Raw genomic sequence first — 25,370 nt, 5'->3', positions numbered from 1 at the left:
AGTCGCCCGCTATGTAGTATTATAGAGCTCATAGCATAGAGGTAAATCTCAGTACACGCTGTCTCTCTCACTCTGCGCCGTGATTGGCTGGGAGAGCGAGTTCAGCCAATCATGGCGCAGAGCGAGAAAGACAAAATGTACTGATATACCACCTCCGTATGTATAAGCTCGGTCGGTAGCGTAGGATAATCAAAGCCCTTAGCTTCCAGCTCAAGGCAACGTCACCCGCCTTATTTTATTGATATTTCACAGATGACGCCACCTTGCGATTCGGGCTCTGCGCGTAGCAGAGATGAGTAGGTAGCATTCGGTTCGTGTTCTTCCTTTCAGCCATCAAGCAGCTCACTCTCCAAAATAATTTGACGTTTACAGTTAAAGCGACGATGCCCAAGTGTGTTGACGGTTCAGCCTCGCTCGACCTAGACAAGACTTTTATCATACGATTCGATCTCTTTCTCCGTTTCATGAGAGAAACACGGTCATTGTTCTCGGTCCAAAATGGGTTTTAGAATTATGAAAATACCTTAAAAGGAGATCGGGAAATCCGACTCTCTGGAACAGTAAATTCCAACTAAAATGGAAAATGCGCGGCGATCACGTATGAATTGTGACTAACTCGTCGGTGTCTGAGGCAATCTTGGACTTAGCCAGATTGAGGTTTGATAAGTGAAATGTGTTGTTTCCGAGTCAGTTATTACTCATAGGTACAATGATTAAAAAGATACCGCTTATCACAGATTAAAAGAATTCGTTAAACGCGGACGTACCGTACGTTTCCGATCAACGTCTGATTATATCTTCTCATTTATCGTGTTCGGATGTATTGTAGCTGTTAATAAGGTGTCCAATTTCCTGTGTTATTCACAATATTAACTCGAGTTCGTTCCCTGCACCATATCTTGCCACTGGGCATAAATATTCCTCACCGATCATAACAGCTGTGTAACCCTTCGAAACACAGGAATACCGCGTCTAGTAAATCTTACTGACAAATAATAGCAAGACCAAAATGTCTGGCGGTGAGCGAAAAAAGAGAGGCGGAGGAGGCGGTCAAGGGTGGGAAGAAGCTGGCGCAGAATTCTATCAAGAAAGCTATCCTGCGGCCATAGAAGCTGACCTTCAGGCACTGCAAAGAGATCCGTCACACATAGCCACGTTACTACCGAGCAAAAAAACCCGTGTCGGTAAGACAATTTATCATTGTCATATTCTTTTCCGTCCGACGAGTTGTCATTTTTACTCATTTTCTAGATACTATTATTTCCTCTGTTTTAGCAACTACAAAGCGTGTTCGAAATGAGCCGCGAACTACGCTTAGACGAAGAACAAGCACTCGATCCCGTGGAGCAAGTACGGTGCGACGTATGTCTACTAATGTGCACGATGTCGCAGTAGCGATGCTGCCTGACCTCTCGGAAAACTTGTCCAATGAGGAACGAATTTGGGAAGAAATAATGCAAATAAAGGCGATGCCTATTTGCATGGCTCAAAAAATACAGCTGAAACATCAGCTGCAGGTATAAATCTCTTCGCTTTTCCATTATCCTTTTTTGCTAAGTTTAATTAGACGTAAACTATTCGGTAACTAATATAACATTATTTTCTTTCAAAGAGTGCGACAAAACTGCGACTGCAAGGATTTGATCAGCTGAAATGGCAGCGTAGAAAGGTATGGCAGCAGTTTCGTGTTCGGTTGAAAGAGACGTACTCGAAAATGGAACTGTGGCACCACAGTTTGAAAAAAATTGAAGGAAACTTTGGCACAGGCATTGTGGCATATTTTTTGTTCTTAAAATGGTTGATGTTCTTAAACGTACTGCTGTTTCTGCTGATACTGGCTTTTATCCTTCTGCCCACAATACTGATGGTGGCACCAGAGGCTGAGTCCTGCGTCTACGGTACCAATTCCACAAATGGCAGTGTCGCCTGCTGCTCGAAAGCATATCAGAACATTAACACGAGCACATCCACTGACATCACTGACCTAGTCCAAGGTTCCGGTATTATGGAATTCACCCTGTTATTTTACGGCTTTTACACGTATCAAACATATGGTACGGATGGCGATGGTCTCAAGTACAACTTGCCATTAGCATATATTTGTACTATCATAGCGATTTTCCTATTGAGTCTGATCGCGGTGGTCAGATCAGCAGCTCGAGGTTTCAAGGAAAGAGTCGTGGAGGGGGAGGGCCAGTTTTATCAGTATTGTAACTTAATATTCGGTGGGTGGGATTACTGCATTCACAATGAGAAGTCTGCGGTAATAAAGCACAAGGCATTGTTCAACGAAATGAAGGCATTTATAGAGGCAGAAAGAATGGAGGAGGAAAGGCAAAATCGAACACGAGAGGAGAAGATCAAGTTATTCCTGATTCGTTTATTAGTTAATATATTTGTGATATCAGTACTTATAGGTAGCGCCACATTCATCTACTATATTATCGATATTTCCTATGCTTCTATCGCTCCGTACCCAGTGACCAGCAGCGATGAGGGCTTTCAAATAACACTCAGTAACATTACACAGTTACTCTTCGAATTTTTACCGTACATGTGCATCGTTGGTTTGAACCTAACAATTCCAATGCTATTCAGGTATTTGATAGTTTTGGAAAATTATAGCCCTTTAGTTATTGTGAGAGTAACATTATTGAGGACAGTCTTTCTGCGACTCGCTTCTCTGTGCGTCTTGCTTACCTCCTTTTATAAGCTGATCGTCCAAGAAGTTGGCGAGGACGAATGTTACAATAGCTCTAATCTGCAGCCGGCCTGCTGGGAAACCTATGTGGGTCAACAATTCTTCAAGCTTTACATAACCGACTTTTTAGTCCAATTCATTGTCACATTCTTCGTAAACTTTCCACGATCTATGATCGCGCGGCACACGGAAAACAAGATAATACGATTTATAGGTGAACAAGAATTCGATCTGCCCAAACACGTCTTGGATGTCGTATATTCTCAAACAATTTGTTGGCTGGGCTGTTTCTTTGCTCCTCTGCTACCTTTGATGGCAGTCATTGGTTCCTTTTTTCTATTTTACGTAAAAAAGTTTGCCTGTTTGGTAAATAGCACACCGTCGAGCCAGGTTTACAGAGCGAGTCGTTCCAATTCTCTCTTCATGCTCGTCTTGTTGCTGGCTTACACATTGGCCATCATCCCAGTCGGTTATGCTATAGCTGAACTATTCCCCTCCAAGTCATGCGGGCCTTTCAGGGGTTGGGATACAGTCTGGTCACTGGTTATTTCAACTTTCATGGATTTTCCAAACTGGTTGCAATCGATATTATTTTTTGTCAGCACTGCTGGCTTCGGCATTCCGGCATTCATTTTTCTAGCATTGCTGTTATATTATTACTATGCAGTTTCCGCCGCTAACAAACACATGATAATTGTCTTGAAAAATCAATTAGTACTTGAGGGACACGATAAACAATTTTTGCTGAACCGGCTGAGTGCCTTTATCAAGCAGCAACAAGATCAGGCAAAATTTAGGCAGGAGCAATCTAGTGAGTTAGGTAACTTTATGCAGTAATTTTTTTACATCAGGCACTGAAATAAAGCTGGGTTCACAAGAAGCGCTATTAAATAATTATCCAATTATGATGAAAAAATTTGGTTGTTTTCCAAATATTTTCAACACAACATCTTGCCAGGTTGCCAAACTTGTAATATAATCTGCTGTACAACGTCTAATCGTTTCTCCGTAAGTTTATGTCATTTGATCGTGTTCGAATATACCTTATAATTTAGGTGGACCACGGCTACATGTTTTAAATTGAATGCTTTTAAATTGAATTGTATTTAAAAATTTGTACCTATGAACAAGTTACACAACTGATCTCTGGAGTGAGATTACATTTTTTGTAACAAATTTTTTATGAAATTTATACGAAAAAAGGTTTGCGAAGAAAAAGTCTGCCCATATACATACATGGGATATACGTAAATATTTCCGTGTAGACTTTTGATATAATGTGAATAAATAATCGCAACTATGAATGAATGAAAAAAAAAAAATTGAAAAATGTCATAATTTGTAGCAAAGCGAATTACTAAAGTAAGGGCTTCGGTATTATTAAATAATCAACCATCAAGAACAAACATGTTACGTTCGTATTGACAGCTTTTGTTGATAATTTATATTTTAATAGAAAAGATTTCTGTTACTAAAGTAACCGTTTTTGATAGCTTTACCAAGGAAGAATAATAAAAAGGAGCATATGAACAACCACTGACCGAATTAATAGGTATTTATTATTTTAACGCAAATTTTGGTTGTTGACAGTTGATTTTGTCACCCATAAATAATTCATAATATATTAATCCGCCACAGTTGTGACGTGTATCAATGGGAAATCGGTTGGAAAAAAATAGGTGGCTGTGATTTTTATAAACTATGTAAGTATTCTGTAACGAAAATTCGTCAAAGGCCAATAGCTATTCATAAATAAACTATGTAAACACTGTCCTCATAGAGTACAGAAGCCTCAACGATAATCTAGCGCCTAATAATTTAATGTGTTTTTATTCCAACGGAATATCAGGGAGAATATTTTTGTCCAAGTTTGGCACTTCGAATACTTGAAAAGAGAAAAAAAAAAAAAAAAAATTCAACGTATCAACATTGTCTTTGATACTTGAAGAGATACACATCTGTTTTCTCTCATGGTTGAATTGTTCAATGGATAAATAAAAAATATTCTTACTCTATAGATTTGATAAATTACACAGTAGGACGAATTGTGTAACGTAGCTTAGACTGTAACTTTGTTTAAGTAATTTATATTTTAGTGGTTCCTACAATTGTTCCGATTTTCCAAAAGCGTGTAAGTGTATCTGTACCAATTAATTTTGCAGGGAAATTCTGTTTCAAATGCAACTGTAGTATTAATACTGTAAAAGTATAGTTATCCTGTGTAACAAAGGAAGAAAAATGAATAAACATTACCAAATGGCAATGAAAAATCTAAGTTAAAGCCAAAGATTGTCTGGAAAGAAATTTACTATTCTTAGCTTTAAAGATGTGAGGTAGCGCTAAAGTATTCATTTCGGCAACAAGCAACTATGAGTCTACTGATCAATAAACTGACAAAGCATCTGAAATGTAAATTCATTCTTGTTTTCGAACAAAAATATGTTTGACTGATCCATGAATATTGAACCTATGTAACCTCGACCTAAATAAGTAAGGTAGAAATAGTATGTGTATGTATTTAGAATTAATGAATGTACATTTTATTCTGTAAATATGAGTATACAAAATTTATGATTATAACAAGATAATAAATGCATAATGTTGAATAGCGAACATGAATAGAGTACACATTATCCGTATTATATGAAAATAATCATTTTATCGCAAACAAGTCAAATTTCACCTATTAAATAATACAGAATTCTGGAGCAAGAATTTCTTTGTGATTCGAAAACGATCAAATCATTTGAAAACAAGTGCTTACAGAGTTGAGAAAATAAGATTATATCCAGTCGAATGTATGCAACAAATGTACACTGCTCTAAAATTTTTACAATCAACAATAAGTAGAAAATCGAATGTAATATACTAATTACTATGCATATTTATTGAGCAATCTTTCAACAAGGTCTATAATCATTGAAGTATCACATCTTCATCTGCCACACACATGCACAAAAATTAGCACCCGTAGTACATTCGTTAAATATTTAGTGAATCCATGAAACAGTGTGGCAAAATAAATTTTTTCCTTGAAACATTTGAATATTGTATAACAACACGATAATTGAAGTGCAGGTACGAAAATTGTTACTTAAAATTATTGAATGTCCCTGAGCATGTGAGTCTCAATTGGCGACGTCGTCATCGTTGGAATGGAGCTGAAACAGATTGAAAATCCATGAAATTCACTTTCTCTTTACAAATTTCAATTTGTTATTAAATCAGTGACGAAAAGTATTGCTCACCGCTTCGGCGATGTCGATCCATTCCAAAGCTGCGACAACAGCGTCATTCTTAGAAGGTAGTTTGTCATAATTCCAATAGGTAAACTGAGTAAATTTCCCTGTAGCGAAGAGGTTGCGATCGAGTGATTCTGACTCTGCATTTTTGCTTTCGTGGAGAACCAATCCAGTGTAACCCTTTGGTAAAGTTATGGTTTTTCCTTGCAAAGGATAGCCGCGAAAGGAAGTCGTCAGATCTGAGATGAAGAGTGAAAAATATGAATAAATAAATAAATAAAAAATGTATCAATAACTGGCAAATACGTTACGTCAGCTGTCAGACAGTCTGAGGATCTGAAAATCTCGTGTAAAAACTCACGTTCGTCATCTTTCCTGCGGATGTATGGAGTGAAATAAGACGAAACGAGAGCCGGTTCGTCTCCGTGTATGTCGCAAGGCATCAGGTGCAAAACCGACTCCTTCTCGCTGGTCAGTATTTCCTTTTTCAAATTCAAATGTATCGCCATGTTTCTTACCAGCTGCACGGATCGTCACTTTTGAGATAAACAATTCTACTCTGCTACTACTGTACATTCCACTGTTGAGACCCAGAGATTTTTAAAACACAGTCAGTTACCACTGCTCATAAAATCCGACGACACATAAGGATTTACGTCAAATCGCGACGGATCTTTACCTCGGAAAACCGCGCGTTTGAACCAGCAGTTGACGTGAATCACGCGAAGCGACAGTAACGGAGATCTGCAAACTAACCTAACCCAACCCAGCCTAACTTAACCTCGGGTTTGGAAGCGCGGGAAAATATTACGTCACTGATAATTCGTCGAAAAAACATGGTCTGACAGGAGAATCAAACAAAGAGGATTCACTCTCTTTCGACTGAACGGTAGGCGGTTACTTCCAATGAGCGATGATGAATTCCGATGAAAGGATCGTCGTCCTGGTCGATATGGACTGTTTTTTCTGCCAAGTCGAAGTTAAACTTCAACCCGACCTAAGGGGGAAACCTTTGGCTGTGGTGCAGTACAACGTTTGGGGTTCTGGAGGGTATGTCAGACTCCAAAATATTTATTTTTTTTCCGCGAAGACAACTATCTTCGATTCTGATACATCAAGGTTTCTCCAAAGCCCAGCGTATTTTCACCTCCATCTAACAGATTATTTATGTTCTGACGTTATTCTCTCTCAACAGCATTATAGCCGTCAACTATGAGGCACGTGACCATGGAGTCAGCAGACACATGCGGCCTGATGAAGCTAAGAAAAAATGCCCCGAGTTGCTCCTGGCTACTGTTCCTGGAGTCAGAGGCAAGGCGGATACATCCAGGTATGTCGATCAATGTTTGACTTTGGTCATGATTGCAAGCTTTTTCAATTCTGTTTAAAACTCGCTTTCTATGATGAACGCCTTCTATTGTAGGTACAGAATTGCCGGGCGGGAAGTTGTCGAAGTATTGAGAAAGCATAGTAAAGTGGTAGAACGTGCGAGCGTTGACGAAGCTTACTTGGATATCACAGAACTTGTTAATCAGGAAATGCTTTCAAGCCAGATGTCTGCGGCGAAGATGGTGGAATGTCTTCCGAACACATTTGTCATCGGATATTCAATTGTTGGAAATAATGACGAAGGTAAACATTTTGATTGATTTTTTGATTCCAATCTAACTTCTTGTTATCAATGCGAACGTTCAATAGTACAATGATTATAGCCCACAGACGTGAAGGGATCGAAAAGTGGGCAAATGCGGCATACGGGGAATTGGGGGATATTCAGTCTCAAAAGCTAGCTGTAGCTGGTACTATAATCGAGCGAATAAGAGCTGACATATATGAGACCACAGGGTACAGGTGCTCTGCAGGCATATCTTATAACAAGGTGCTTGAATTTATCACATTTCGCTGTTTTGTGATGTGTTGAGATCAGTTCGTTGCATCAAATCACTCAGCAAATCAACATTTTGTTTGTGTCTTACAGATTTTGGCCAAACTTGCGTGTGGCTTGCATAAACCTAATCGGCAAACCATCTTACCCTTAGCCGGTGTTCCATCCCTTTTTCAAACGCTACCTGTAAAAAAAGTGCGAAACCTTGGTGGGAAATTTGGCGATGTTGTCATTGAGTCTCTTGGCTGTAACGTAATGGCAGATTTACTGTCCTACTCATTGAAGGATCTGCAAACACGATTTGATGATAAAACCGGGTATGCTTACTCGTTATCTGTTTGTACGATTCATAATGTGCAACTTTAATTTGATAGTTTTTAATGAATGAATAATTCATTTCAGATTATGGCTTTACAACATTGCTCGTGGAATGGATAACGAACCGGTTACCAGCAGACTTATATCAAAATCTATAGGCAGCTGTAAAAACTTTCCAGGCAAACGAGCAATTGTGGCAAAGGAAACGGTGAGTTTTCTTTTCTCTTGAGAAAGAAAAAAAGTTAAGAAATCCAGATTGCCTCTTACTATACGTAATTTTTACTATTATTAAGAATGCGTAATACATAACAATATAATGTGAAAAATAATGGTCTTCTGTTACAGCTGGATCATTGGGTGACTCAGTTGTCTTTGGAAATGGCTGAACGATTGGATCAAGATGCTGAAGAGAATAATCGTAAGGCAACATTACTCACAGTTAGTTATCACTATTACAAGGACAATAAAACTATAAGTCAATCTCGCTCTTGTCGATTGTCTTCGTACAAAGCTAAGACAATATCGAAGGGTTGTTTAGATATTATAATTAAATTTGCAAAGTATCCAATAGTATTTATTGGTATGTCGGCAAGCAAATTTATTGATATTGACAAAGAGATATCCACTTTTCGAAGCTTCTTTACGGCGAATACTAACGCGACCATTGCAACTGACGAAGTATTAGCAAGCCCCACAACTTCGACGTTAGACAAATGCAATTCTCCTTCGAAATCTGAGCCCTTGGAAATCGAATCTGAAGGAGAATCAAACGTAGTTGCAGACAATGTTTCTGAATTTTTTGATTCCGGGGATGTAAGAACACAGTCTCCAGTCAGAAAGGACGGCATAAATACTGCATCTACTAGTGTTGTGAAACCAGAGAGCAATCAAGCTATCAAATCACCAATGTCGTTTCTGAGGAGCCAGAATACAAAACTGAAACCTGACAACTTTAAAAAATCGTTTTTCATGAATATTCTTAATGCAAATAAAAACGGGCCACAAGACGCGGCTCTGCCAGGTAATCAAGCTGATGCTCCTGAGGGTCAAGTAAAATTTAGTGTTGAAAATGAGACAGTCGTAAAAATTCAGAAATTACCGTGCACAAACGCTGATCAAAATGTGCCTACTCATCAACCTAATTTGAATAATGAACCAGTGAGTGTAAAGTTGCCAATGCAAAATCAAGACTTGAAAGGTATCAACAGTGACGAAACTGCGCATCCAAAGCATCTTGCCGTACTTAACTTGAAAAATAATGACCCAGAATCTGGAAATACCATTGTTCTCCCTGTGAATTCAAATGATGCAAAAGAGACTCCGGAACAAATTGATGACAATGCAATAAAACTACAGGATATATTCCCAGATTTGGATAATCTTGACGAAAGCATCGTGGCGGTTTTACCATCAAGACTACGAAATGAAGCGAATTTAATATTACAAAGTCGAAAGAAAAAGGACTCTGAAAGTAAAGTAAATACAGTGAAATCTGTACAGCAGAAAGTTAATGATCACAAGCGCTCTCGTGCAAAATCTGCTGTCCAACCGAAGGTCAACAAAATAGACACCTTTTTCAACAATGAAACGAAATTGGCTGATAGTTCTGGCGGTGAGGAGTTGGTGGAAAAATGTCCAGAATGCGATAAATTAATTCCACTGCGCGAGTACTTGGAGCACTCCGATTTTCACGTTGCGCGAAACTTGTCCAAAGAATTAAATAAGTCTGTTGCTCGGCCCACGGTAGCTACTCCAGAAAATGATAAGTTGAATGGCAAACCATCTGTGAAGAGAAAACGTAACAAACCCGAAACGCGAGAGTCAGAAAAGCGGTCTAAAAGTATAGCCGCGTTTTTTACGTGAGAAAGACTCGCCAGAATTGGATGTAAATATGTGTAGTTTTAAAATATTTTTAATACCAAATGAATAATTTGTATGGTGCCATGTAGCGGGAGAAAAGAATCGGAAACCTCTTGTAGGAATGCACAGTTATACATATATTACGTTAATCGCGATATACATTACAGAGCTGCTTTATAAGGTAATTGAAATAAATAACAATTATGTTAATAAATACATTCTTATCCTAAATGCTCTTGGATCAGATCTTTTCTGCAAACAGACGTTCAATCCACTTTTACTTAGAGTCAAACTCTGGCGACCAAATATGCCTCAAAATAAGTGCAGAGTGGACCTCAAATTTCAGAGCAAAGAACCGATTAACTGATATTTCTTAACTTGGGTTGACCACAAAATACTTTTTAACACAGCTGCCGAAGGAATGATCAACGATATTTTTTAATGATTCCATGTGAATATTTTGGTTCAGGTTAAATGGGAAATAAAATATCGTGTGATGAAATACAGAGATGAAGGTAATGCATTAACAATCTCACGAAGTCTTACTTTGCGGGGTTTACAGGATTCATGAGACAGCGATTCTGTAACATTTACTCTCTCTGAAGCTGCGCGGGAACTGTGCTGTCTCTATTTATAAAGATTCTAAAGGCTTGAAAACACCATTCCCATTTCCAAAACCAAATCTCATTCGATGCCTCAAAACCAACATAGGATTCACTCAGTGGTAATTCCAAAACGCTATGTGCCGTATGTTGTTGAAACCGTAAGCATATTACAAAACGCGATTTCGAGCAAACGTGATGAACAAATTCACTATGAATCAGGATGAAATGCAGCACAAATAAATTGATACAAGCTTTGCACCTGTAAAGAACCAACCTTAACAACCATGAGGCGTCTGATCAAACATAAAGAACCGCAAACTAAATAAAATTAACAAAAGAGATCTCACGAAATAGCAAAATATAAATTTAACGATTTAAGTTTAACTCGAATTTTAATCTGGCACGTTATAACATCTATTTTAGACGTTGTCGTTTTTTTTTTTCTCGCAACTGTCTTAATAGTGCTGTCCACCTCGACCTCTTCCGCGATTAGAATTCCCTCGTTGATAGCCACTTGTACCTCGGTCTCCGCCCCATCCTCCTTGCACTCTACCTCTTCCACCGCCTCTGTGATACTCTCCACCTCCTTGATTATGACCACGGTAATCACCACGACTTTCATACTGTGGTTGCTGTTGCTGATATTGCTGCTGCGATTGAAACCTGTCTTGGTTTTGGCCAAAATTTTTCGAAGCATCTTTGTGGTCCCGATATCCACCGCCACCGCCACCTCCGCCTCTGCCTCCTCTGAAAAATATTTTGAAACGATATTCAATTGATGTGCTTAAACAAGTATCACGAAGTCACAGAACCCCAATCCATGAACAAAAATACTGTGAGATCGCGTTTTACCTGGACGAATTCGGCCCAGCAACGCGATCTTTTTGCCAAGATGGCATTTCGGGTGGAGGTGGTTGCTGGTCGCAAGGTCTTCCTCCACGATCTGGCACTGCCCCAATAATGACTTGGTTGACTTGGCTCCTGGTATTTTTTCGTACAGTAGCATTGCTGGTCTTTTCAACTATGGCTAAATCTCGTCTTGCGGCAAGTAAATCAGCAATACAAACACTTGGCTCGGGAGACATGATATTCCGTTTTTGTTTGTAGGATGCGTTGACCTGATCTTCCTTTGACCTTATATTCTCTGACCACTGTAAAATTAAGATTGTTATTAGTTTATTCCAAAATAAGATAATTTCATCAAATTTACTAGAATTTTGTGAGACGTTATTTAATGCTTTACCAAAAAAGATTGCACCGTGACATCCAATCTTTTGAGTAACATTTCCCTTCTGGTTTTATACTCGTTCTTGAATTCTTCTTGGAGTTCATTCAGCCGTTCCCATTGGTCGTTCGATAGCTCGCCCACAAATAAAGGCGTATCGAGTAGATCAGGGGGAGCCTGAGCCACAACTTCCTTCAACTTAGTAGTTAGTTTTGTGAACAGCATTTGTGCACTTATGTTATCTGGAGGTTTTTGAAACTTCAATGCCAACAACATGTTTTTGAGATGTCTGGCTGTGTCGCTTTCGTTCTGAAAGGAAAAATAAAGAATGACAACATGGCAGTTATCCAATTAAGACGGAGCAGAATTCACTATCGATAGATTCAACTAGACGTTGATAACAATTACAACACTTACAATTGTTACTTCCATCTGTTGATCCGCGTCAGATTTAAATGATCCTAATATCTTGCTGGTCATCAGCTCGGTTACCAGATAATCTAGTAAAACGAGTCTGTCGTACTTTGTACTCAGTCTCTGATTCACAGTACCGCCAATGAGGTTTTGATTCGCGCATCCTAATTCCTTGAGAAATGAACTTAATTCGAGCAGAAAATGGCTCGAATCTTCTGGCGTGGTTATAGCGTTTACGGAGTCATCCACCTCTCCAAATGCAGACAATTCTTCTGCCAGCCACGCCACCAACTTAGTGAACTCCACTGACTTTGGGCCGTCTTTCAAAGCTTTGGACAACTCATTCGCGTCAGATAGAGCCCCGCTATACCTGCGGAATCAAGCACAAAATTTAAGTAGATCTTTTACGCGAGTTCAAAATCCTCTTTACAAACTTGCTGATTATCTTACAAATAACATTGTGAACGTTACTTAAATTCGGAGCTTCAAGTTTGGGTATCTTTTTCGGCTATATGATTATCCAATAATTTTTTATAATATTGAACATCCTCATAACTTCGAACATATTAGGCTGATTTTCTGAGGAAACTCAGTAGCTTTGTTTCCTTACTCAAAAAAGTAGCCTAAAATATTCCACATGTGAAGTTAGTAATCGGCAATGCTTTGCATCAGCCGGTAACTGTTGTAACCTATAAAACTTGCCCACATACCCAACGTCTTGCAGATTCTGTAACAAATCGGTTTCCATTGGCACTAGCCGTTTGATTTAAACGGAACTTTTAGGAGAAATGTTAATAAATCAATCGGTTTAAGTTCATGCGAGGAAAGTACAAAATTCCGTGTCCGCTGTCGGAACTGACGACTGTCGAATAAGCACACTGTGCAAAGCTGCTGTCGAGCTTTTCTAATCTCCAATGGACCCCGTTTTATGTTACACGCCACCCCCACCATTGAACAAATTCACGACATCGGAAATCCCTTGATCCGGTGAAATTAGAAATAGACTGAACTCGACGACTCGATAATACATGATTTTCAAATGGAATTATCTGCTAATCCAATCGAACGTTCTAGAAACAATCGAGCATCAACATGTGTATTCAATCATTTAATATTTAACGTTGGTAAACAGACATGTTGATGATGAGTTGTGAACAATATGGCATGGCTAAAAGATGTGACTTTATACATTAGTTTGTACTGAATACGTAGAAATAAAATTATTTCGTGTATCTTATAATAGCTCAAAGGAAAACAACGAAGAGAACAAAAATTCGGGGAAGTCTCAAACGGATAGTAGATGGATCAACTCGATAACGTTAAGACTTGAATTAAATATGGGTAACTATTCTGACAAAAGCAATAATAATTGGAAACAAATCGTAGAGTATTAATACAATCGATAATTCTCACGATCGAGAACCAGAATAATGCAAGCAAGTTTAGATCTCAATAAATGATTCCAATGTAATACAGAAATTCAAATGAAACTGTTTCTTTGAAGGACTACGATTATTTTTTAACTTGAAACTGCAAGAGGTTCGAACTCAGCTGATAGATCATCTGTTGCAACAACCTTTGCGTAGCATAATCAAGATCACACAAAGTTTAAGTTTATGTTTTTCATGCGACAACTCGCTAACTCGGAAATGAAATTAACCAGGATTTAACAGATAGTTTTATTGAAAAAAATCTAATGACCTAATTGTGTATAAAAAAATATAACTAGACATACATATATGCTCAAGATTCTGCTAGACTTTGATAGGCCACAAATAACATCTTAGTAAGATTGCTCTATTCATTGGCAGTATTAATTAAAGTTTCACGGTATACGAGATCAAAATCTTTAAGATTTTCCAAGGGTGGATTGTATTTGTGCCTTTCGCATTGAGATTCAGGAATTGGTAGCTGCATTCTAAGTTTTTCCGATTGCTGGATGAATTCTGTTATCTGGTCATCCAAATTTGGTACAACGGTGTTATCTTTAATCTCCCTGCTCGCATTGTTTATCGCGTCCTCGCAGGCCTTGAATCTTTTTTGAAGTTCGAGTTCTTGGCGTAGAGCGGCGTTGAACATTGTGACCTATCAAAAATCACCCTCGATTAAATGAAACAAAGGGTACAATTTAAATTTATAACGAGTATAGGTTTTCCAAGTGGTATTTTACATGGAAACATTTTCATGAAATTTATTCTGACCCCTTCGGCTCTCTTTTGGAGATTCTCCATCTTGGTCTTCAGTTCTTCGAATTCATCTTCGCTGACCTGAACAGCTTGACCTTTATCCTCGTCTAATAAAACGTTGTCAGGAATTGCAATGAATTGTCGTACAATGTTCTGCAAAACAATGTCAGGTTCACAGTACAATTGTCAACAATCGCGGATGAAGAGGTGGCGATAATCTAAGACCAAGATGACCTGGATTTTTAACGTTTGTTAAATTTCTTAGAAGATGAAACTAAAGACACTGTAGAGGAATAATTACATTCAATGATTCCATGTGAGATTCAGCTCTGTTTTCATAAGTCTGAACCAAATCTTTAGCCTCTGTTCTGAGAACAGAAAGCTCCTCACTGCCCAGTTTATATTTACTTTCAATGGATTTGCTCAGATTCTGACAGACCGACCGTACCTCTTCCTTTATTATATTCTTTACTGAAACGATTACAATGCCAATGTTTCAACATGTAGAAGCGAGCCTGACAAGCATAGGAATGTGAAAGATTTAGATCGCGCTGATAATAACAGTAAAAACAGACTTGAAAGGTCGCATAAGAGCCTGACGTTATCTGCCGTACGTGAAACGGAACATGAGTAGAAACAAGTTGTCGAAAAAGTATAACAGATTAGAAAAAGAAACTGGCGAGGAGACTGAACGGATCGCAATCAGAATGGAAATACAGATGAGAAATAGGGTTTCAGTTGGTGGTTGATACGCGAAACGTGGGAATAAAGGCAGGATTTTCGTTTGGCCTGATGACGCGCGTTGATAGCGTCACAATTGTTGGACGAGTGTGACTCTAGTCATGATTTAAATCCACATGAAACCAGAGCACATTCGCCCGACGACTGCAACATCGATTCGTTCCGGGATAAGGCCGATAAAGCCTGAAAGCATTGACAAAGGAATTGATGGAAGTGACGTTGTCCTCTTACTGCCATCGTACGCAGCCCGGGAGTGAAAGCCAAAGAGCTGCATCTCGTACTCCTCTCGTTTCCGTAGCTTCATCTCCTCCGACGCCATAACTCTCCAGATTTATCTCAAAATTCACGCGCGGCGTGAAACAGCCGTGTTTTAATACGCCCTCGATTACTTCGCAGGATTTTACTTGACCGCGAGACTATTTTATCCCCGAGATTTCCTCCTCCGTTCCTTTTCCTCGATCGCTGATTGACGTCCGTTGACAAGTGAATATGGCGTCTCTGTCCCTGCCTCGGCGTCCCTCGGTCCTCACGAAATTCCACGGCTTGACGTCCGTCCGCGTTCCGAATAAAAAATACCAACCGGAAAACTGGCCCTCGTCGGCGACGTCGACAACTATCCTCTTCGATGATTTGATTCGCTGCTTAGAGCGTCTGAACGCTCTTCAACCAATAGCAACAGCTGATACTCCCTCGAGGGGGTTCCGCTGTTGCGAGATTGTTTCAGATTGTTGTTTCGTACAAATCAAAAGAGAGCTGGAGTATTGTAATCACATTGGAAGAAATTCGACGTTGGTCCTAGATTGTAAAGAGACACGATGAAATATTTCCAAGTAGTATATTTAACATTATTACTATTATGTAATAAGAATGCGTACAGTAATGAGGACAGCAATTGGTACTCTAGATCGTAAATTACAATTTATCCATGTGAAAAGATTGAATTTTGCTCTCTTGTATGGGTACAAAAAAGCACGCGTAATGCGTAATAAAATTACATAATTGAAGCCGATCAGATTAGTGTTTTCTGCGTTTGTCGCGATCGTCCCTTCGTTGATCTCGGTCATCCTTGCGTTTTGTTGTAGTAGTTGTACTGCTACTGGCGCGTTTAGCTTGGGTCAAGAACTGATCAAGACCGAACGGATCTTCTTCGTCCTTTTCAAACTGCACAGGACCAGATCGCGTCGCGAACCTATCGGTTCCGCTGAATTCCTTGTCAGGAACGAATCTGAAGATAGAAGGAAATTTACGCATCATTTACCGCCCATTATGCTCTACGATGATCAGCCGAAAATTATATCGTTGATTAATTATACGCACCTATTTGTCTTAACAAGTTTTTCCAGATCATCACCGTAATTATCCTTGTCAATATTTTTGCTAGGTCGATATATGTGTGATCCGATTGAGCTGGAGTCCCTCCAGGGTTTGTCATAGACGTTGTACTCATCCTCGTGGCCGTAGCCGCTGTCCATTCCCTTAGTTGTATTAAATAGTCGCTGATCAAACTGAGCCTCTCCGGAATTGGGAACATACTTTGCCGGCAATCCCAGCGCGATTTGTTCGCTTATATCACGTTCGCGTTCGCGTTGCAGTCTCGAACGCTTGTCAGGAGCGGCACGAGCCAAGTTACGATCTCGCGCTCTATCTTTGTGACGTTCTTGACGTAATTGATCACGCTCTCGCGATTCCCCAGCCTTATCTGAAACCAAACGATGTTTATTCGCACCATTTTGTCACATGTACAACATTTTCTCCTAATTGTTTACTCGACTTACCAAGCGCTGCAGCAGACTTTATTCCAGCTCGTTCCTCCCTAGCCTTTTGCGCGAGCTGACGTAGATTGTCTTCCTTCTTTTCCTTTTCTTTCTGTGCTAATTTCCTTTCCAACTGTGCGCGCATTTCCACTGCTTCACGGGCTTTTCTGTCCGCAATGTAAAGAGCTTCGGCCAGTTTGGCAAAATTCTCGTTTATGTGGACTTGTTGCAAGCCACGACCGTCGGCAGCTAGACGTTTATCAAGGGGGATGGTGTAACCCTGTGAGAGGATGAATTGATCGTTATTAACGACGAAAATCGGTGAAATTCTGTCTTAATCACCTTGGCGTTCTTCCAATTACTAATGCAGGGAGGAATCTTCCATTCCTTTTGTTCTTTAACGGTAACTTTTCTCGTTGGGGAATGCATAACGGGAGCAGGTGGCGACGGAGGTCCGCGAGGAATCTTTTTGTTAATTCTAAAATCAAAAAATTTGTTCCTCATGTACTAGTGTCGGCGAGTTGCGTGGATATCGAAGAAAAACTCACTTGAATTTTGGTGGTTCTATGGGATCGACTTGTGCCTCTACCATTCTAATCACCCTCTGCTTAGCACCCGAGTTGAACGACTGTCCCTGCTGTGACGGGGTGTAACGAATATATTGAGCAGGTCCCTGCTTTTCTGCACACCGAACTGGCATAGCAGCTGCTATTTTTGATTCAGTTATTTTCTCAAGAGCTTTTCGTGTCTTTTCGGTGATTTCGTCTATATCCTCGCCGGATGGACGCTGTAGTGCGGGATCATCTTCGGTCGTTATTTCAGAGGGAAGAAGGTCGCTCAGTTTGGTATAGACAATCTGTGAAGGAAGGAATGAATGCCAATAAATCAATGTATCACTAAAAATACTTCCAATACCACGTTCAGCTTTACCTTATCTTTGGAGTGACCTTGTCTAGCGATCATGTCGTACTTTACTTTTCCTTGTGCATCAAGCTGCACAGCAAGTGCATTGCTGGTAGCTTCCTTCCCTTTCATTCCCATGCCCAATGGGTACTGAGCGACCTGGATCTCCGGAAACGCTCCTCCGTCTCCGAAGTCCTATGAATATCATTATTTTGTTATCTTTAGTTTTACTTCATTAGGCAAATGAAGTTTCGGAAATAATAGCCAGTTTTCTTACCTCTGCGGTGCGCGGTACCCATCCTTTTCTTTGCCCGTAGGGCGGAGCTGTTACCACAGCCTTGACAAGAGCGGAGACAGGTCTCTGTCGGAGCTTCTGTTCCCTTGCTTCATCTTCCCGATCCCAAACAGCCTGGGTTGGTGCAGGTAGCAAGCTAGGTTAAAAAGTTGGAGGTTTTTTATTAGAGGATTCGAGAGCGATGATGCATTCAATAGATAGATTGAGCGCGAAATGTTGTAATCTCTAGTTGCAACACAGAGGTTTTGATGTGAGGGCCAAAGCTTGTTGACAGTAATAATGAAACAGCAGCTCACCTTGTCAGCGACATTTTGTTCATTCAATCTTGATTCTTGAACGATACACACAAAGCGTTCATAAAGTCGCATCAGCCGATGATGAAACGAGGATTACCCATTTGTTGCCTTTGGCCTGTTTTTTACGTTGAAGTAAGACTGAAACGACAGTTCTCTACAATCGAGGAGACTTTTTATAGTGGTAGTACTATCCGATTTCTGATAATTGAGGCCTAACGTAATGCCACAGATCCTCGGAATCCTGATCAAAGTGGCACCTGGTGGGCAGTGGATGAAATCTGCGGGGTACGTCGATCATAGACTAAATGATTACTAGATCGCGGATCAACCCATAGACAGGCCATAGACTTGATCGTGGACTTGATCCAACCACGTCGACGTCGAAATTTGACAGCCCGGAAAGAGGTTACGAGGATCGGCGATGTTGCGGGTTTGACTACATTTAAATAATCGACGATATTATGGCCGGTAACCTTAGTGACATATCGAATGAATCGAATGAAAAAACTGCTACCAATCCACGATTGGCATTATACAAAAATCTGACAAGAACAAATGACTACAGAGACGATTCGCGACAGGAGATTCGACGACAACGTTTACTCTGGGAGCAAAAAAAGTAAGTTCTGTTATTAGTTATGTATTTCGCGCTTGACGTTGTATTTTTGTCTCTTTACATTTGCCTACTCTTCAATTGTACATGACTACAATATATCTACAGAAATAGAGATGCTACCTTTGACTCGGGCCGAGCTCTTTTGGACGAAGCGTTACAGGGCAATGACTGCAACGACGAAGGAATGGAGGTGCAACAAGCCGAGACCTGGCGGAGTCCCAGGCGGGTACAAAAGTATGCAAATCAGCTAATGATGTCTGAATGGATGTTGGAGATCCCTTCTGATCTCGCAGAAAAGTGGCTTATGGTTCCATGTCCCCAAGGGCGCAGGGTGCTCCTTATTGCGAGTAAGGTCTGTAATTTTTTGCTGGTGTTATGGTAGAAATTTGAAGAATTACAAAATTAATCCTTGTACAGGGGATGACAGTAGCTTACAACAAAAGGGGCGTCAGACTCGGGAAATTCAGCTCGACCCTGCCAGGGGGCACTTATCAGGACTATAAGAATAGGTGTACAATACTCGACTGTATTTGGGACAAGGATACCAAAACCTATTACACCTTGGATGTCTTGGCTTGGTCTAATCAGGCACTGCTCGATTGCGACGTAACGTATACAGTGTTTAGAATTGGATTCGTTGTCACAACAAAAATTTGTAGTATTTGAAAATAGCATTTTATTGTCCTTGATGGACGAATATTTTATTCTTGTCGTGATGATTTATTATCCAACCCAGACTCTTGTTTGTGCACAACAAACTTCTTTGATTCCAGACAGAGTTCAGATTCTTTTGGCTGAAGACACGGCTGGAAGAAACACAAGGACTCACCGAGAGAGGAAGCTTGGTTAATAGCTATCCTATTCTCTCCCTGCCAAATTATCCCTGCGATTCTGATGCTGGCGCAATTTTAGAAAACTTATCATCACTGCCTCCCCTTGACGGATTACTCTTTTATCATAGAGAGGCGCATTATACGCATGGACGAACGCCCCTGGTTAACTGGTTGAAACCATTTATGTTGTCCGATGTATTTGGACTTCAATTTCCTCCAGACATTTACGAGAAGCCACCAGACTACGTCGATATCAAAAGCTACATTCGGAAGAAAACGACAACGCGAAGAAAAAATAAGGGAACTGATGATTTGGTAAACCTTTTTTTTCATCTGCTAATCAATGCTATTTCTATTCAGTTGTCTAACCTAATCGTCGATTTTTTATTTTTACTACTAGATGGAAATTACCAGTGCAGAAAATGTTGTTGAAATGGCCTGAACCTCGGCACATGAAAACTCTGAAGCGTAGACATTTTACCCAGAAAGATTAATTTCATCACTGACAATTTTTGATAACATGATCCAGGTGTACATTAGACAAGCAGTGAACTGCACTTAGAGAAGGTAGAAGCGACGATATTGCTACTTTATATGCGATTGACTGTTCAGTACAATGGACTAGGTTTATTTTACGAATAAATAACTGATAACATGATGCATGTTCTGCGATTCTTGTTGGATTGTCGGAATCATAAAAAAATACATCGCTCTATAACAGCCAAGGCGTTTTTCTCTTACGTCAATTTTCCGACACAATACGACACTGCGTGATTTCATTGGTCTATTCCGTTAGATCCAACCAATGAAATCACTTGAACTGTCGATTGTGTCAGAATATTGCATCGGAAAATGGATGTAAAAGGACGGCACCTCTAATTGCTTATTATTTGGGCCTCTAGAGCGCGATGGCGTCTGTATATGTTTTTTTAAAACAGTAATTGCCCTTCTATCGTCGCATATAGACCGTGTTACAGCGAGGATTCTGATGTATTTGTGTGATTTGTGTGTGTGGGTGCGTGTCCGACTCGATAATGCGAGTGGTATGTGTGCGCACACGCATATAAAGGTACGTAAATAAATTTAGTCGAACTATAGCGGACGAGAAAACGCGGCTCCCGCGCAAAAATAATCCCGTCGTTCGATCGGTTTTTAAAGTGTGTTTAAACAAGAACCTCCCGGACCAAAGCGATCGGAATTAATATCAGCGTTGTTGACTACTCGGCTAAGTGTCATCTGTCAAATCGGTTTATGATCGACACAAAGATCCTGGTGTTGGGTAGACATGGCGACGGTGAAGATCGCGTTCCCGGCTGGTGGAGAACCAGGTAGGATCACGAAGTGGAGGGTCGGGATGAACGCGATGGTGTCAGCTGGCAGAGTTGTCCTCCATTACCGCAGCGTATCCGTTGGCGGGGAACCTTCCAAAGATCCGGAGAAGAAGCTTCGCGCCTCCAAATTTGGACGTGTTATAAAAGTCCTCGCAAACGAAGGCGACGTTCTTCAGCCCGGGTAACCTTAAAAAATAAATTTCCTGAGAATTCCTGCCTCGTCCAAGCGCCATTGTTCACCTCCTTTTTTTTTTCTACAGGCAAGAGGTTTTGTTGCTTGAGGGATGCAAACATCCTACAGTCATGAAAGATCTGTGCGCCGAATGCGGCGCGGATCTTCGGGAGGAATTTGCTGGGGATGACGGGCAGAACGCGGTCACTTCCCAGGCTAGTGTACCTATGGTGCACTCCGTTCCTGAACTTAAGGTTTGCCCTGAACTCGCGGAGAAAATTGGCAGAGAAGATGAAAAGCGTTTGTTGCAAGATAGAAAATTGGCTTTACTCGTTGATCTGGATCAAACGATAGTCCACACTACCAATGACAACGTTCCGCCTGATATGAAAGTAATATTTACTATTCGGTCATACCATAAACGAAACGTATTTGTCAATGAGAAGTATCCACATTGTTCTATTTACGTGTTCTTTTTTGTTTTTCTCAGGATGTCTACCACTTTCAACTCTACGGACCTCACTCTCCGTGGTACCACACAAAATTAAGGCCTGGAACAAGAGAATTTCTTGCCAAAATGAGTCGCCTTTACGAATTGCACATTTGTACTTTTGGAGCTCGAAATTATGCTCATACCGTGGCTGCCCTACTCGATAAAGATGGGGTACTATTTTCTCACAGGATTCTTTCGAGAGATGAGTGTTTCGACCCAGCATCTAAAACTGCAAACCTTAAGTAATTCTAATACTTGTTTTATTGGTTTTTGTTTCTCCTTACATGAGAAGTAAATTAGCATTATTAATATTTTATTTATATGTCACTTGCAGGGCCCTGTTTCCTTGCGGCGATTCTATGGTCTGCATTATAGACGATAGAGAGGATGTCTGGCAAGGTTGTGGTAATTTGGTACAGGTAAAACCCTACCATTTCTTTCGCCACACTGGGGACATTCACGCTCCACCAGGACTTGCTAAACGGGATCAATTTCCGCAACTGAAAACCACTAGTTTGGATGAGATAAATGAGCCGGAAACTAGAGTTAAAGTAACGGAAAATGGAGCCTTACCGAATATCGACTGCCAAGATTTTCAAACACTTGAGGAGAATTCTAACAAACAGAAAACTGAGGATGAGACAAAGGAGGAAAAAGATGTGATAGAACTGGAACTTCAAGTAGAAACTGCAGAATTGAAACCGAATAAGATTAACGAGGGAGAACAGAAGGAACAGACTGTGGAAAGTAAAGCCCCTGAACTTGGTGAGAAGCTAACAGAACCAGACGAGGTAAAAGCAAATAATGCAGACAAAGATTCGGCGATTGTTGGTGAACAGGGACCAAAAAAGGAGGAATTGGTATCAGGTGATCCCGAGAAACTGGTCGAGTCAGGAGAGGTCAAAAGAAAAGCTGCGGAAGAAGAGAGCTTTAAAGATCTAGAGAAGAGACAGGAATTAGAGGACCACGATGATTATCTTCTGTACCTAGAAGACATATTGCGCAGAATACACGCAGAATTTTACAGCAAGCAGGAGACTGATGCAGAATCCAACAAGAGCCTTCGAGATATCATCCCACGGGTGCGAGGACGAGTTTTAAAGGGACTGCGACTCACGTTTAGCGGCATAGTCGCTACCCATCAAAAGTTGCATCAAAGCCGAGCCTACAAAGTTGCCAGAGCACTTGGCGCAGAAGTATCTCAGGTACGTAACTCATTAAAATGGTAATTGTTTCTTGAAGTTCCTCACAAAAAATTGCCATTACGTTTGTGGTGATTTTTTTTGTAATGTTTCTCAGGATCTGCAGGACAACACGACGCATTTGGTGGCGATAAAACCAGGAACGGCAAAGGTTTATGCAGCCAAAAGAATGTGGCAAGTGAAAATAGTGAATCCCGATTGGCTGTGGACTTGTGCAGAGCGATGGGAATGTGTTGATGAGCGTCTCTATCCGCTTACCAAGAAGGTACGTGTAGTTCTTTGATCTTGCCAGTTTTTGGAACGAAACTATTTCTTTGTGCTCTCGTAAAATATTCCTAGTGAATTGAAATGAATCAATGCAGGCTCGTGGATCCAGGGTACCCCCGCCGCACTGCAGCAGTCCAGACCGAATTGACGACCAAGAGACAGAGGGGGGCGACAGGTTTGCAGACAGCATAAATCCCCTCATGTCATTCACACTAGAAGAGATTGCAAATATGGACAAAGAGGTGGAGGAAGATATGAGTGACCAAGAGCTAGAAACATCTGCACCTATTTCTCAAATTGAAACATCCCAAACACAGCACCGTCGACGTAGGTCGGCAACGCCGGATTCGTTAAATGGTGACTGAAGATCAAATTTTCTGTTTGGAAGCAATTTGTCAAATATTTACTCAGCATTTTCTTTTCTCAGAGGATTGCGAAGATGAGGAAGCATTGACTAGCAAGAGAAGAAAAATTGGTACCTTAGAAGAACTCGATGATAACTCTTCTACGGAAGGTAAAAAAGTAAGCGATGGTGATGAGGACGAAGATGACCCAGATGATGAGGATGATCCTTTGACAAGGTTCAGACGAGGCGAAGGATCCCTGGATGGCTTCGACTTGGGAGATGACTCTCAGGATTCTATGGAGGTGGCTGCAACTGAGGATGATGGTGAATGGAACGAAATGGGCGCCGCTTTGGAGCGAGAATTCTTGTCTGAATAAGTAAACTCTCTTAAGTGTTTCTTTAATTAGAATTATGCATCGACGATGAGATCTATTTTCTACACAACTTGTCTTCATCAAGAAAACCACTATGCAGAGCACTTTTACAAACAAACAAGCCATTTGTATATTATCTCACGTTTATCGTTTATCTGGATAGAATTCAAACGATAGACACGTAAGCAAGATGATCAGCCACTGTTCGATCCAGGAAGTGGAAATTACCAATATTGATTTTCTCATTATTAGGTAAGGACTGGAATATTCTACTTAGAAGCTTTAAATTATAAACATTTGTGATATGAATGTTGAAACTTCGAATCCAATAAAGTACCAGTTAAGATTAGCTCAGAAGAAGTTCTTACCGAACTTTAAGCTATGACTGCAGTTTCATATGAGTTCAAGAATACGGTAAATTAGAGGGGAATAGAAAAGACTTGTAATTTATGTATCAACATTTATTTTAAGCTAGTTTGTAAGATGTGACACTGCAAATTTATACGGCATATGGTTGTGGGTCATTTGGATCTTCGTGATACTTCGTGTACGTTTCTCTGTGACTGAAGTCACGTTTATCCTCCTGGCTTCCCCTCGGAGGTGCTTTATCATAATCAAAAGCAGACTCTGTTCTTCCAAACAATTTGTCCTCTGCCTTGATATCATCCCTGGAGTAAAGAAGTAGAAATGATAATGAACAAAACAGAAATTTACGAAATTTTTAAATGTTTGGAGAATCTGCTGGAAAGTGGGATTCAACGCACCTGTATTTGCCTACAACAACCTTCTTTCCAGTCACAGGATCCGTTACGTCACCCAATGGATAAACTATCTCCAGGATCTGTAATTTGTCGTACACATGATCAGACTTAAAAGCAGCGTTTAAACTTATTAGGTTGTATGTAACGAGTGATGCGAACCTCGTGTGTGATGAGGCGAGTCACTTTGCTGGGCAATTCCCTAATCAAAACAGTGTCTCCAGGTTTGCACAACGCCTGGGGATCGTGGGCGTAGAAGAAGGAGTTCTCTCGGTAGTACTGGAACCCAAAAAGTAGGAAAAGGAGTAACATAACCTTAAACACGATCAGCGCAATTCGGATTTAGATACCGGATTACAACGTACGTACCATGTTAAGGTTTGTGTCGAGTTTAAAATGCTGAACCCGTATTTTTGAGGCATTTTGCTTTACACAGGGAACGCACTTTCCCAGTAACAGAGACAAGGCCTTCTTCCCTTGCGCCGCTGCGACCGCGACTTTCGCCATCTTTGATAAGCCTGAACAACAAACTAACCAACGGGAGGAATGATTG

General features: G+C 40.4%; 9 protein-coding genes across 11 annotated transcripts; 4 read left to right on the top strand and 5 right to left on the bottom strand.

The window, feature by feature from the left end:
- The first annotated feature begins 294 nt into the window (after nucleotides 1–294).
- Nucleotides 295–4,667, top strand: LOC124223465 (transmembrane channel-like protein 7). The gene is made up of 3 exons (XM_046635456.2): nucleotides 295–1,184; nucleotides 1,276–1,517; nucleotides 1,613–4,667. Exons 1-3 carry the CDS (start codon nucleotides 1,010–1,012, stop codon nucleotides 3,536–3,538), a joined length of 2,343 nt encoding a protein of 780 aa, XP_046491412.1. The 5' UTR covers nucleotides 295–1,009; the 3' UTR covers nucleotides 3,539–4,667.
- LOC124223477 (ribonuclease H2 subunit C) lies at nucleotides 4,571–6,947 on the bottom strand. Its single transcript, XM_046635470.2, has 3 exons — nucleotides 6,305–6,947; nucleotides 5,950–6,182; nucleotides 4,571–5,862 (listed from the first exon to the last, which is right to left on the bottom strand). The coding sequence occupies exons 1-3, from the start codon at nucleotides 6,450–6,452 to the stop codon at nucleotides 5,830–5,832; spliced, it is 414 nt and encodes a 137-aa protein (XP_046491426.1). The 5' UTR covers nucleotides 6,453–6,947; the 3' UTR covers nucleotides 4,571–5,829.
- DNApol-eta (DNA polymerase eta) lies at nucleotides 6,662–11,763 on the top strand. Its single transcript, XM_046635454.2, has 7 exons — nucleotides 6,662–6,993; nucleotides 7,139–7,273; nucleotides 7,367–7,575; nucleotides 7,656–7,822; nucleotides 7,922–8,145; nucleotides 8,231–8,354; nucleotides 8,492–11,763. Exons 1-7 carry the CDS (start codon nucleotides 6,857–6,859, stop codon nucleotides 10,007–10,009), a joined length of 2,514 nt encoding a protein of 837 aa, XP_046491410.1. The 5' UTR covers nucleotides 6,662–6,856; the 3' UTR covers nucleotides 10,010–11,763.
- On the bottom strand, nucleotides 11,002–14,098 carry LOC124223470 (protein FAM98A). 2 transcript variants are annotated; one of them, XM_069137785.1, is made up of 5 exons: nucleotides 13,986–14,098; nucleotides 12,254–12,620; nucleotides 11,855–12,145; nucleotides 11,464–11,762; nucleotides 11,002–11,358 (listed from the first exon to the last, which is right to left on the bottom strand). In XM_069137785.1, coding segments are annotated over exons 1-5 (1,251 nt in total). In that variant the 5' UTR covers nucleotides 13,988–14,098; the 3' UTR covers nucleotides 11,002–11,066. The 2 variants fall into 2 exon arrangements, with proteins under 2 accessions (XP_068993886.1, XP_046491419.1); XM_046635463.2 differs by lacking the exon at nucleotides 13,986–14,098 and adding an exon at nucleotides 12,961–13,318.
- On the top strand, nucleotides 13,433–20,594 carry Snup (snurportin-1). Of its 2 annotated transcripts, none has more exons than XM_069137786.1 (6): nucleotides 13,433–13,591; nucleotides 18,655–19,053; nucleotides 19,155–19,393; nucleotides 19,459–19,647; nucleotides 19,815–20,189; nucleotides 20,275–20,594. In XM_069137786.1, the coding sequence occupies exons 2-6, from the start codon at nucleotides 18,981–18,983 to the stop codon at nucleotides 20,314–20,316; spliced, it is 918 nt and encodes a 305-aa protein (XP_068993887.1). In that variant the 5' UTR covers nucleotides 13,433–13,591; nucleotides 18,655–18,980; the 3' UTR covers nucleotides 20,317–20,594. The 2 variants fall into 2 exon arrangements, with proteins under 2 accessions (XP_068993887.1, XP_046491420.1); XM_046635464.2 differs by having other exon boundaries at nucleotides 13,441–13,591; nucleotides 18,655–19,044; nucleotides 19,147–19,393.
- LOC124223473 (protein MIS12 homolog) lies at nucleotides 13,916–15,730 on the bottom strand. The gene is made up of 4 exons (XM_046635467.1): nucleotides 15,409–15,730; nucleotides 14,738–14,907; nucleotides 14,452–14,589; nucleotides 13,916–14,335 (listed from the first exon to the last, which is right to left on the bottom strand). The coding sequence occupies exons 1-4, from the start codon at nucleotides 15,494–15,496 to the stop codon at nucleotides 14,048–14,050; spliced, it is 684 nt and encodes a 227-aa protein (XP_046491423.1). The 5' UTR covers nucleotides 15,497–15,730; the 3' UTR covers nucleotides 13,916–14,047.
- On the bottom strand, nucleotides 15,999–18,698 carry Bx42 (Puff-specific protein Bx42). The gene is made up of 8 exons (XM_046635460.2): nucleotides 18,426–18,698; nucleotides 18,112–18,265; nucleotides 17,862–18,029; nucleotides 17,480–17,787; nucleotides 17,274–17,409; nucleotides 16,953–17,211; nucleotides 16,495–16,876; nucleotides 15,999–16,402 (listed from the first exon to the last, which is right to left on the bottom strand). The coding sequence occupies exons 1-8, from the start codon at nucleotides 18,446–18,448 to the stop codon at nucleotides 16,192–16,194; spliced, it is 1,641 nt and encodes a 546-aa protein (XP_046491416.1). The 5' UTR covers nucleotides 18,449–18,698; the 3' UTR covers nucleotides 15,999–16,191.
- Nucleotides 20,595–20,697: 103 nt separating the features above from the next.
- Nucleotides 20,698–24,408, top strand: Fcp1 (RNA polymerase II subunit A C-terminal domain phosphatase Fcp1). Its single transcript, XM_046635455.1, has 7 exons — nucleotides 20,698–21,386; nucleotides 21,466–21,769; nucleotides 21,868–22,112; nucleotides 22,205–23,075; nucleotides 23,170–23,337; nucleotides 23,435–23,696; nucleotides 23,767–24,408. The coding sequence occupies exons 1-7, from the start codon at nucleotides 21,160–21,162 to the stop codon at nucleotides 24,060–24,062; spliced, it is 2,373 nt and encodes a 790-aa protein (XP_046491411.1). The 5' UTR covers nucleotides 20,698–21,159; the 3' UTR covers nucleotides 24,063–24,408.
- Nucleotides 24,409–24,505: 97 nt separating this feature from the next.
- Nucleotides 24,506–25,352, bottom strand: mRpS17 (mitochondrial ribosomal protein S17). The gene is made up of 4 exons (XM_046635468.2): nucleotides 25,187–25,352; nucleotides 24,980–25,096; nucleotides 24,824–24,900; nucleotides 24,506–24,727 (listed from the first exon to the last, which is right to left on the bottom strand). Exons 1-4 carry the CDS (start codon nucleotides 25,322–25,324, stop codon nucleotides 24,559–24,561), a joined length of 501 nt encoding a protein of 166 aa, XP_046491424.1. The 5' UTR covers nucleotides 25,325–25,352; the 3' UTR covers nucleotides 24,506–24,558.
- Between the last annotated feature and the right edge of the window lie 18 nt (nucleotides 25,353–25,370).

Source organism: Neodiprion pinetum, chromosome 7, assembly GCF_021155775.2.
Source record: "Neodiprion pinetum isolate iyNeoPine1 chromosome 7, iyNeoPine1.2, whole genome shotgun sequence".
NCBI lineage: Eukaryota > Metazoa > Arthropoda > Insecta > Hymenoptera > Diprionidae > Neodiprion > Neodiprion pinetum.
This window is presented reverse-complemented; position numbering and strand designations above follow the sequence as displayed.

Bases quoted from the DNA above. Each gene is read 5' to 3' on its own strand.
- LOC124223465 (XM_046635456.2), top strand. From the start codon at position 1,010: ATGTCTGGCGGTGAGCGAAAAAAGAGAGGCGGAGGAGGCGGTCAAGGG. The intron at 1,185-1,275 runs GTAAGACAATTT...CCTCTGTTTTAG, and splicing joins GAGCAAAAAAACCCGTGTCG to CAACTACAAAGCGTGTTCGA. The intron at 1,518-1,612 runs GTATAAATCTCT...TTTCTTTCAAAG, and splicing joins AGCTGAAACATCAGCTGCAG to AGTGCGACAAAACTGCGACT.
- LOC124223477 (XM_046635470.2), bottom strand. From the start codon at position 6,452: ATGGCGATACATTTGAATTTGAAAAAGGAAATACTGACCAGCGAGAAG. The intron at 6,183-6,304 runs GTGAGTTTTTAC...TCTTCATCTCAG, and splicing joins CCGCAGGAAAGATGACGAAC to ATCTGACGACTTCCTTTCGC. The intron at 5,863-5,949 runs GTGAGCAATACT...AATCTGTTTCAG, and splicing joins GGATCGACATCGCCGAAGCG to CTCCATTCCAACGATGACGA.
- mRpS17 (XM_046635468.2), bottom strand. From the start codon at position 25,324: ATGGCGAAAGTCGCGGTCGCAGCGGCGCAAGGGAAGAAGGCCTTGTCT. The intron at 24,901-24,979 runs GTTCGCATCACT...GACAAATTACAG, and splicing joins CTCGCCTCATCACACACGAG to ATCCTGGAGATAGTTTATCC. The intron at 24,728-24,823 runs GTGCGTTGAATC...TCTTTACTCCAG, and splicing joins GTTGTTGTAGGCAAATACAG to GGATGATATCAAGGCAGAGG.
- DNApol-eta (XM_046635454.2), top strand. From the start codon at position 6,857: ATGATGAATTCCGATGAAAGGATCGTCGTCCTGGTCGATATGGACTGT. The intron at 6,994-7,138 runs GTATGTCAGACT...CTCTCTCAACAG, and splicing joins AACGTTTGGGGTTCTGGAGG to CATTATAGCCGTCAACTATG. The intron at 8,355-8,491 runs GTGAGTTTTCTT...CTTCTGTTACAG, and splicing joins CAATTGTGGCAAAGGAAACG to CTGGATCATTGGGTGACTCA.
- LOC124223473 (XM_046635467.1), bottom strand. From the start codon at position 15,496: ATGGCGTCGGAGGAGATGAAGCTACGGAAACGAGAGGAGTACGAGATG. The intron at 14,908-15,408 runs GTAAGAGGACAA...TAATCGTTTCAG, and splicing joins CCGGGCTGCGTACGATGGCA to TAAAGAATATAATAAAGGAA. The intron at 14,336-14,451 runs GTCAGAATAAAT...GATTTTTGATAG, and splicing joins TCCAAAAGAGAGCCGAAGGG to GTCACAATGTTCAACGCCGC.
- Bx42 (XM_046635460.2), bottom strand. From the start codon at position 18,448: ATGAACAAAATGTCGCTGACAAG. The intron at 18,266-18,425 runs GTGAGCTGCTGT...TTTTTAACCTAG, and splicing joins AACAAAATGTCGCTGACAAG to CTTGCTACCTGCACCAACCC. The intron at 17,212-17,273 runs GTGATTAAGACA...ATCCTCTCACAG, and splicing joins GTAATTGGAAGAACGCCAAG to GGTTACACCATCCCCCTTGA.
- LOC124223470 (XM_046635463.2), bottom strand. From the start codon at position 12,998: ATGGAAACCGATTTGTTACAGAATCTGCAAGACGTTGG. The intron at 12,621-12,960 runs GTATGTGGGCAA...TTGATTCCGCAG, and splicing joins CAGAATCTGCAAGACGTTGG to GTATAGCGGGGCTCTATCTG. The intron at 11,763-11,854 runs GTAAAGCATTAA...TTAATTTTACAG, and splicing joins TCACGGTGCAATCTTTTTTG to TGGTCAGAGAATATAAGGTC.
- Snup (XM_046635464.2), top strand. From the start codon at position 18,887: ATGGCCGGTAACCTTAGTGACATATCGAATGAATCGAATGAAAAAACT. The intron at 19,648-19,814 runs GTAACGTATACA...CTTTGATTCCAG, and splicing joins AGGCACTGCTCGATTGCGAC to ACAGAGTTCAGATTCTTTTG. The intron at 20,190-20,274 runs GTAAACCTTTTT...TTTTACTACTAG, and splicing joins ATAAGGGAACTGATGATTTG to ATGGAAATTACCAGTGCAGA.
- Fcp1 (XM_046635455.1), top strand. From the start codon at position 21,160: ATGGCGACGGTGAAGATCGCGTTCCCGGCTGGTGGAGAACCAGGTAGG. The intron at 23,338-23,434 runs GTACGTGTAGTT...GAATCAATGCAG, and splicing joins TCTATCCGCTTACCAAGAAG to GCTCGTGGATCCAGGGTACC. The intron at 23,697-23,766 runs GTGACTGAAGAT...TTCTTTTCTCAG, and splicing joins AACGCCGGATTCGTTAAATG to AGGATTGCGAAGATGAGGAA.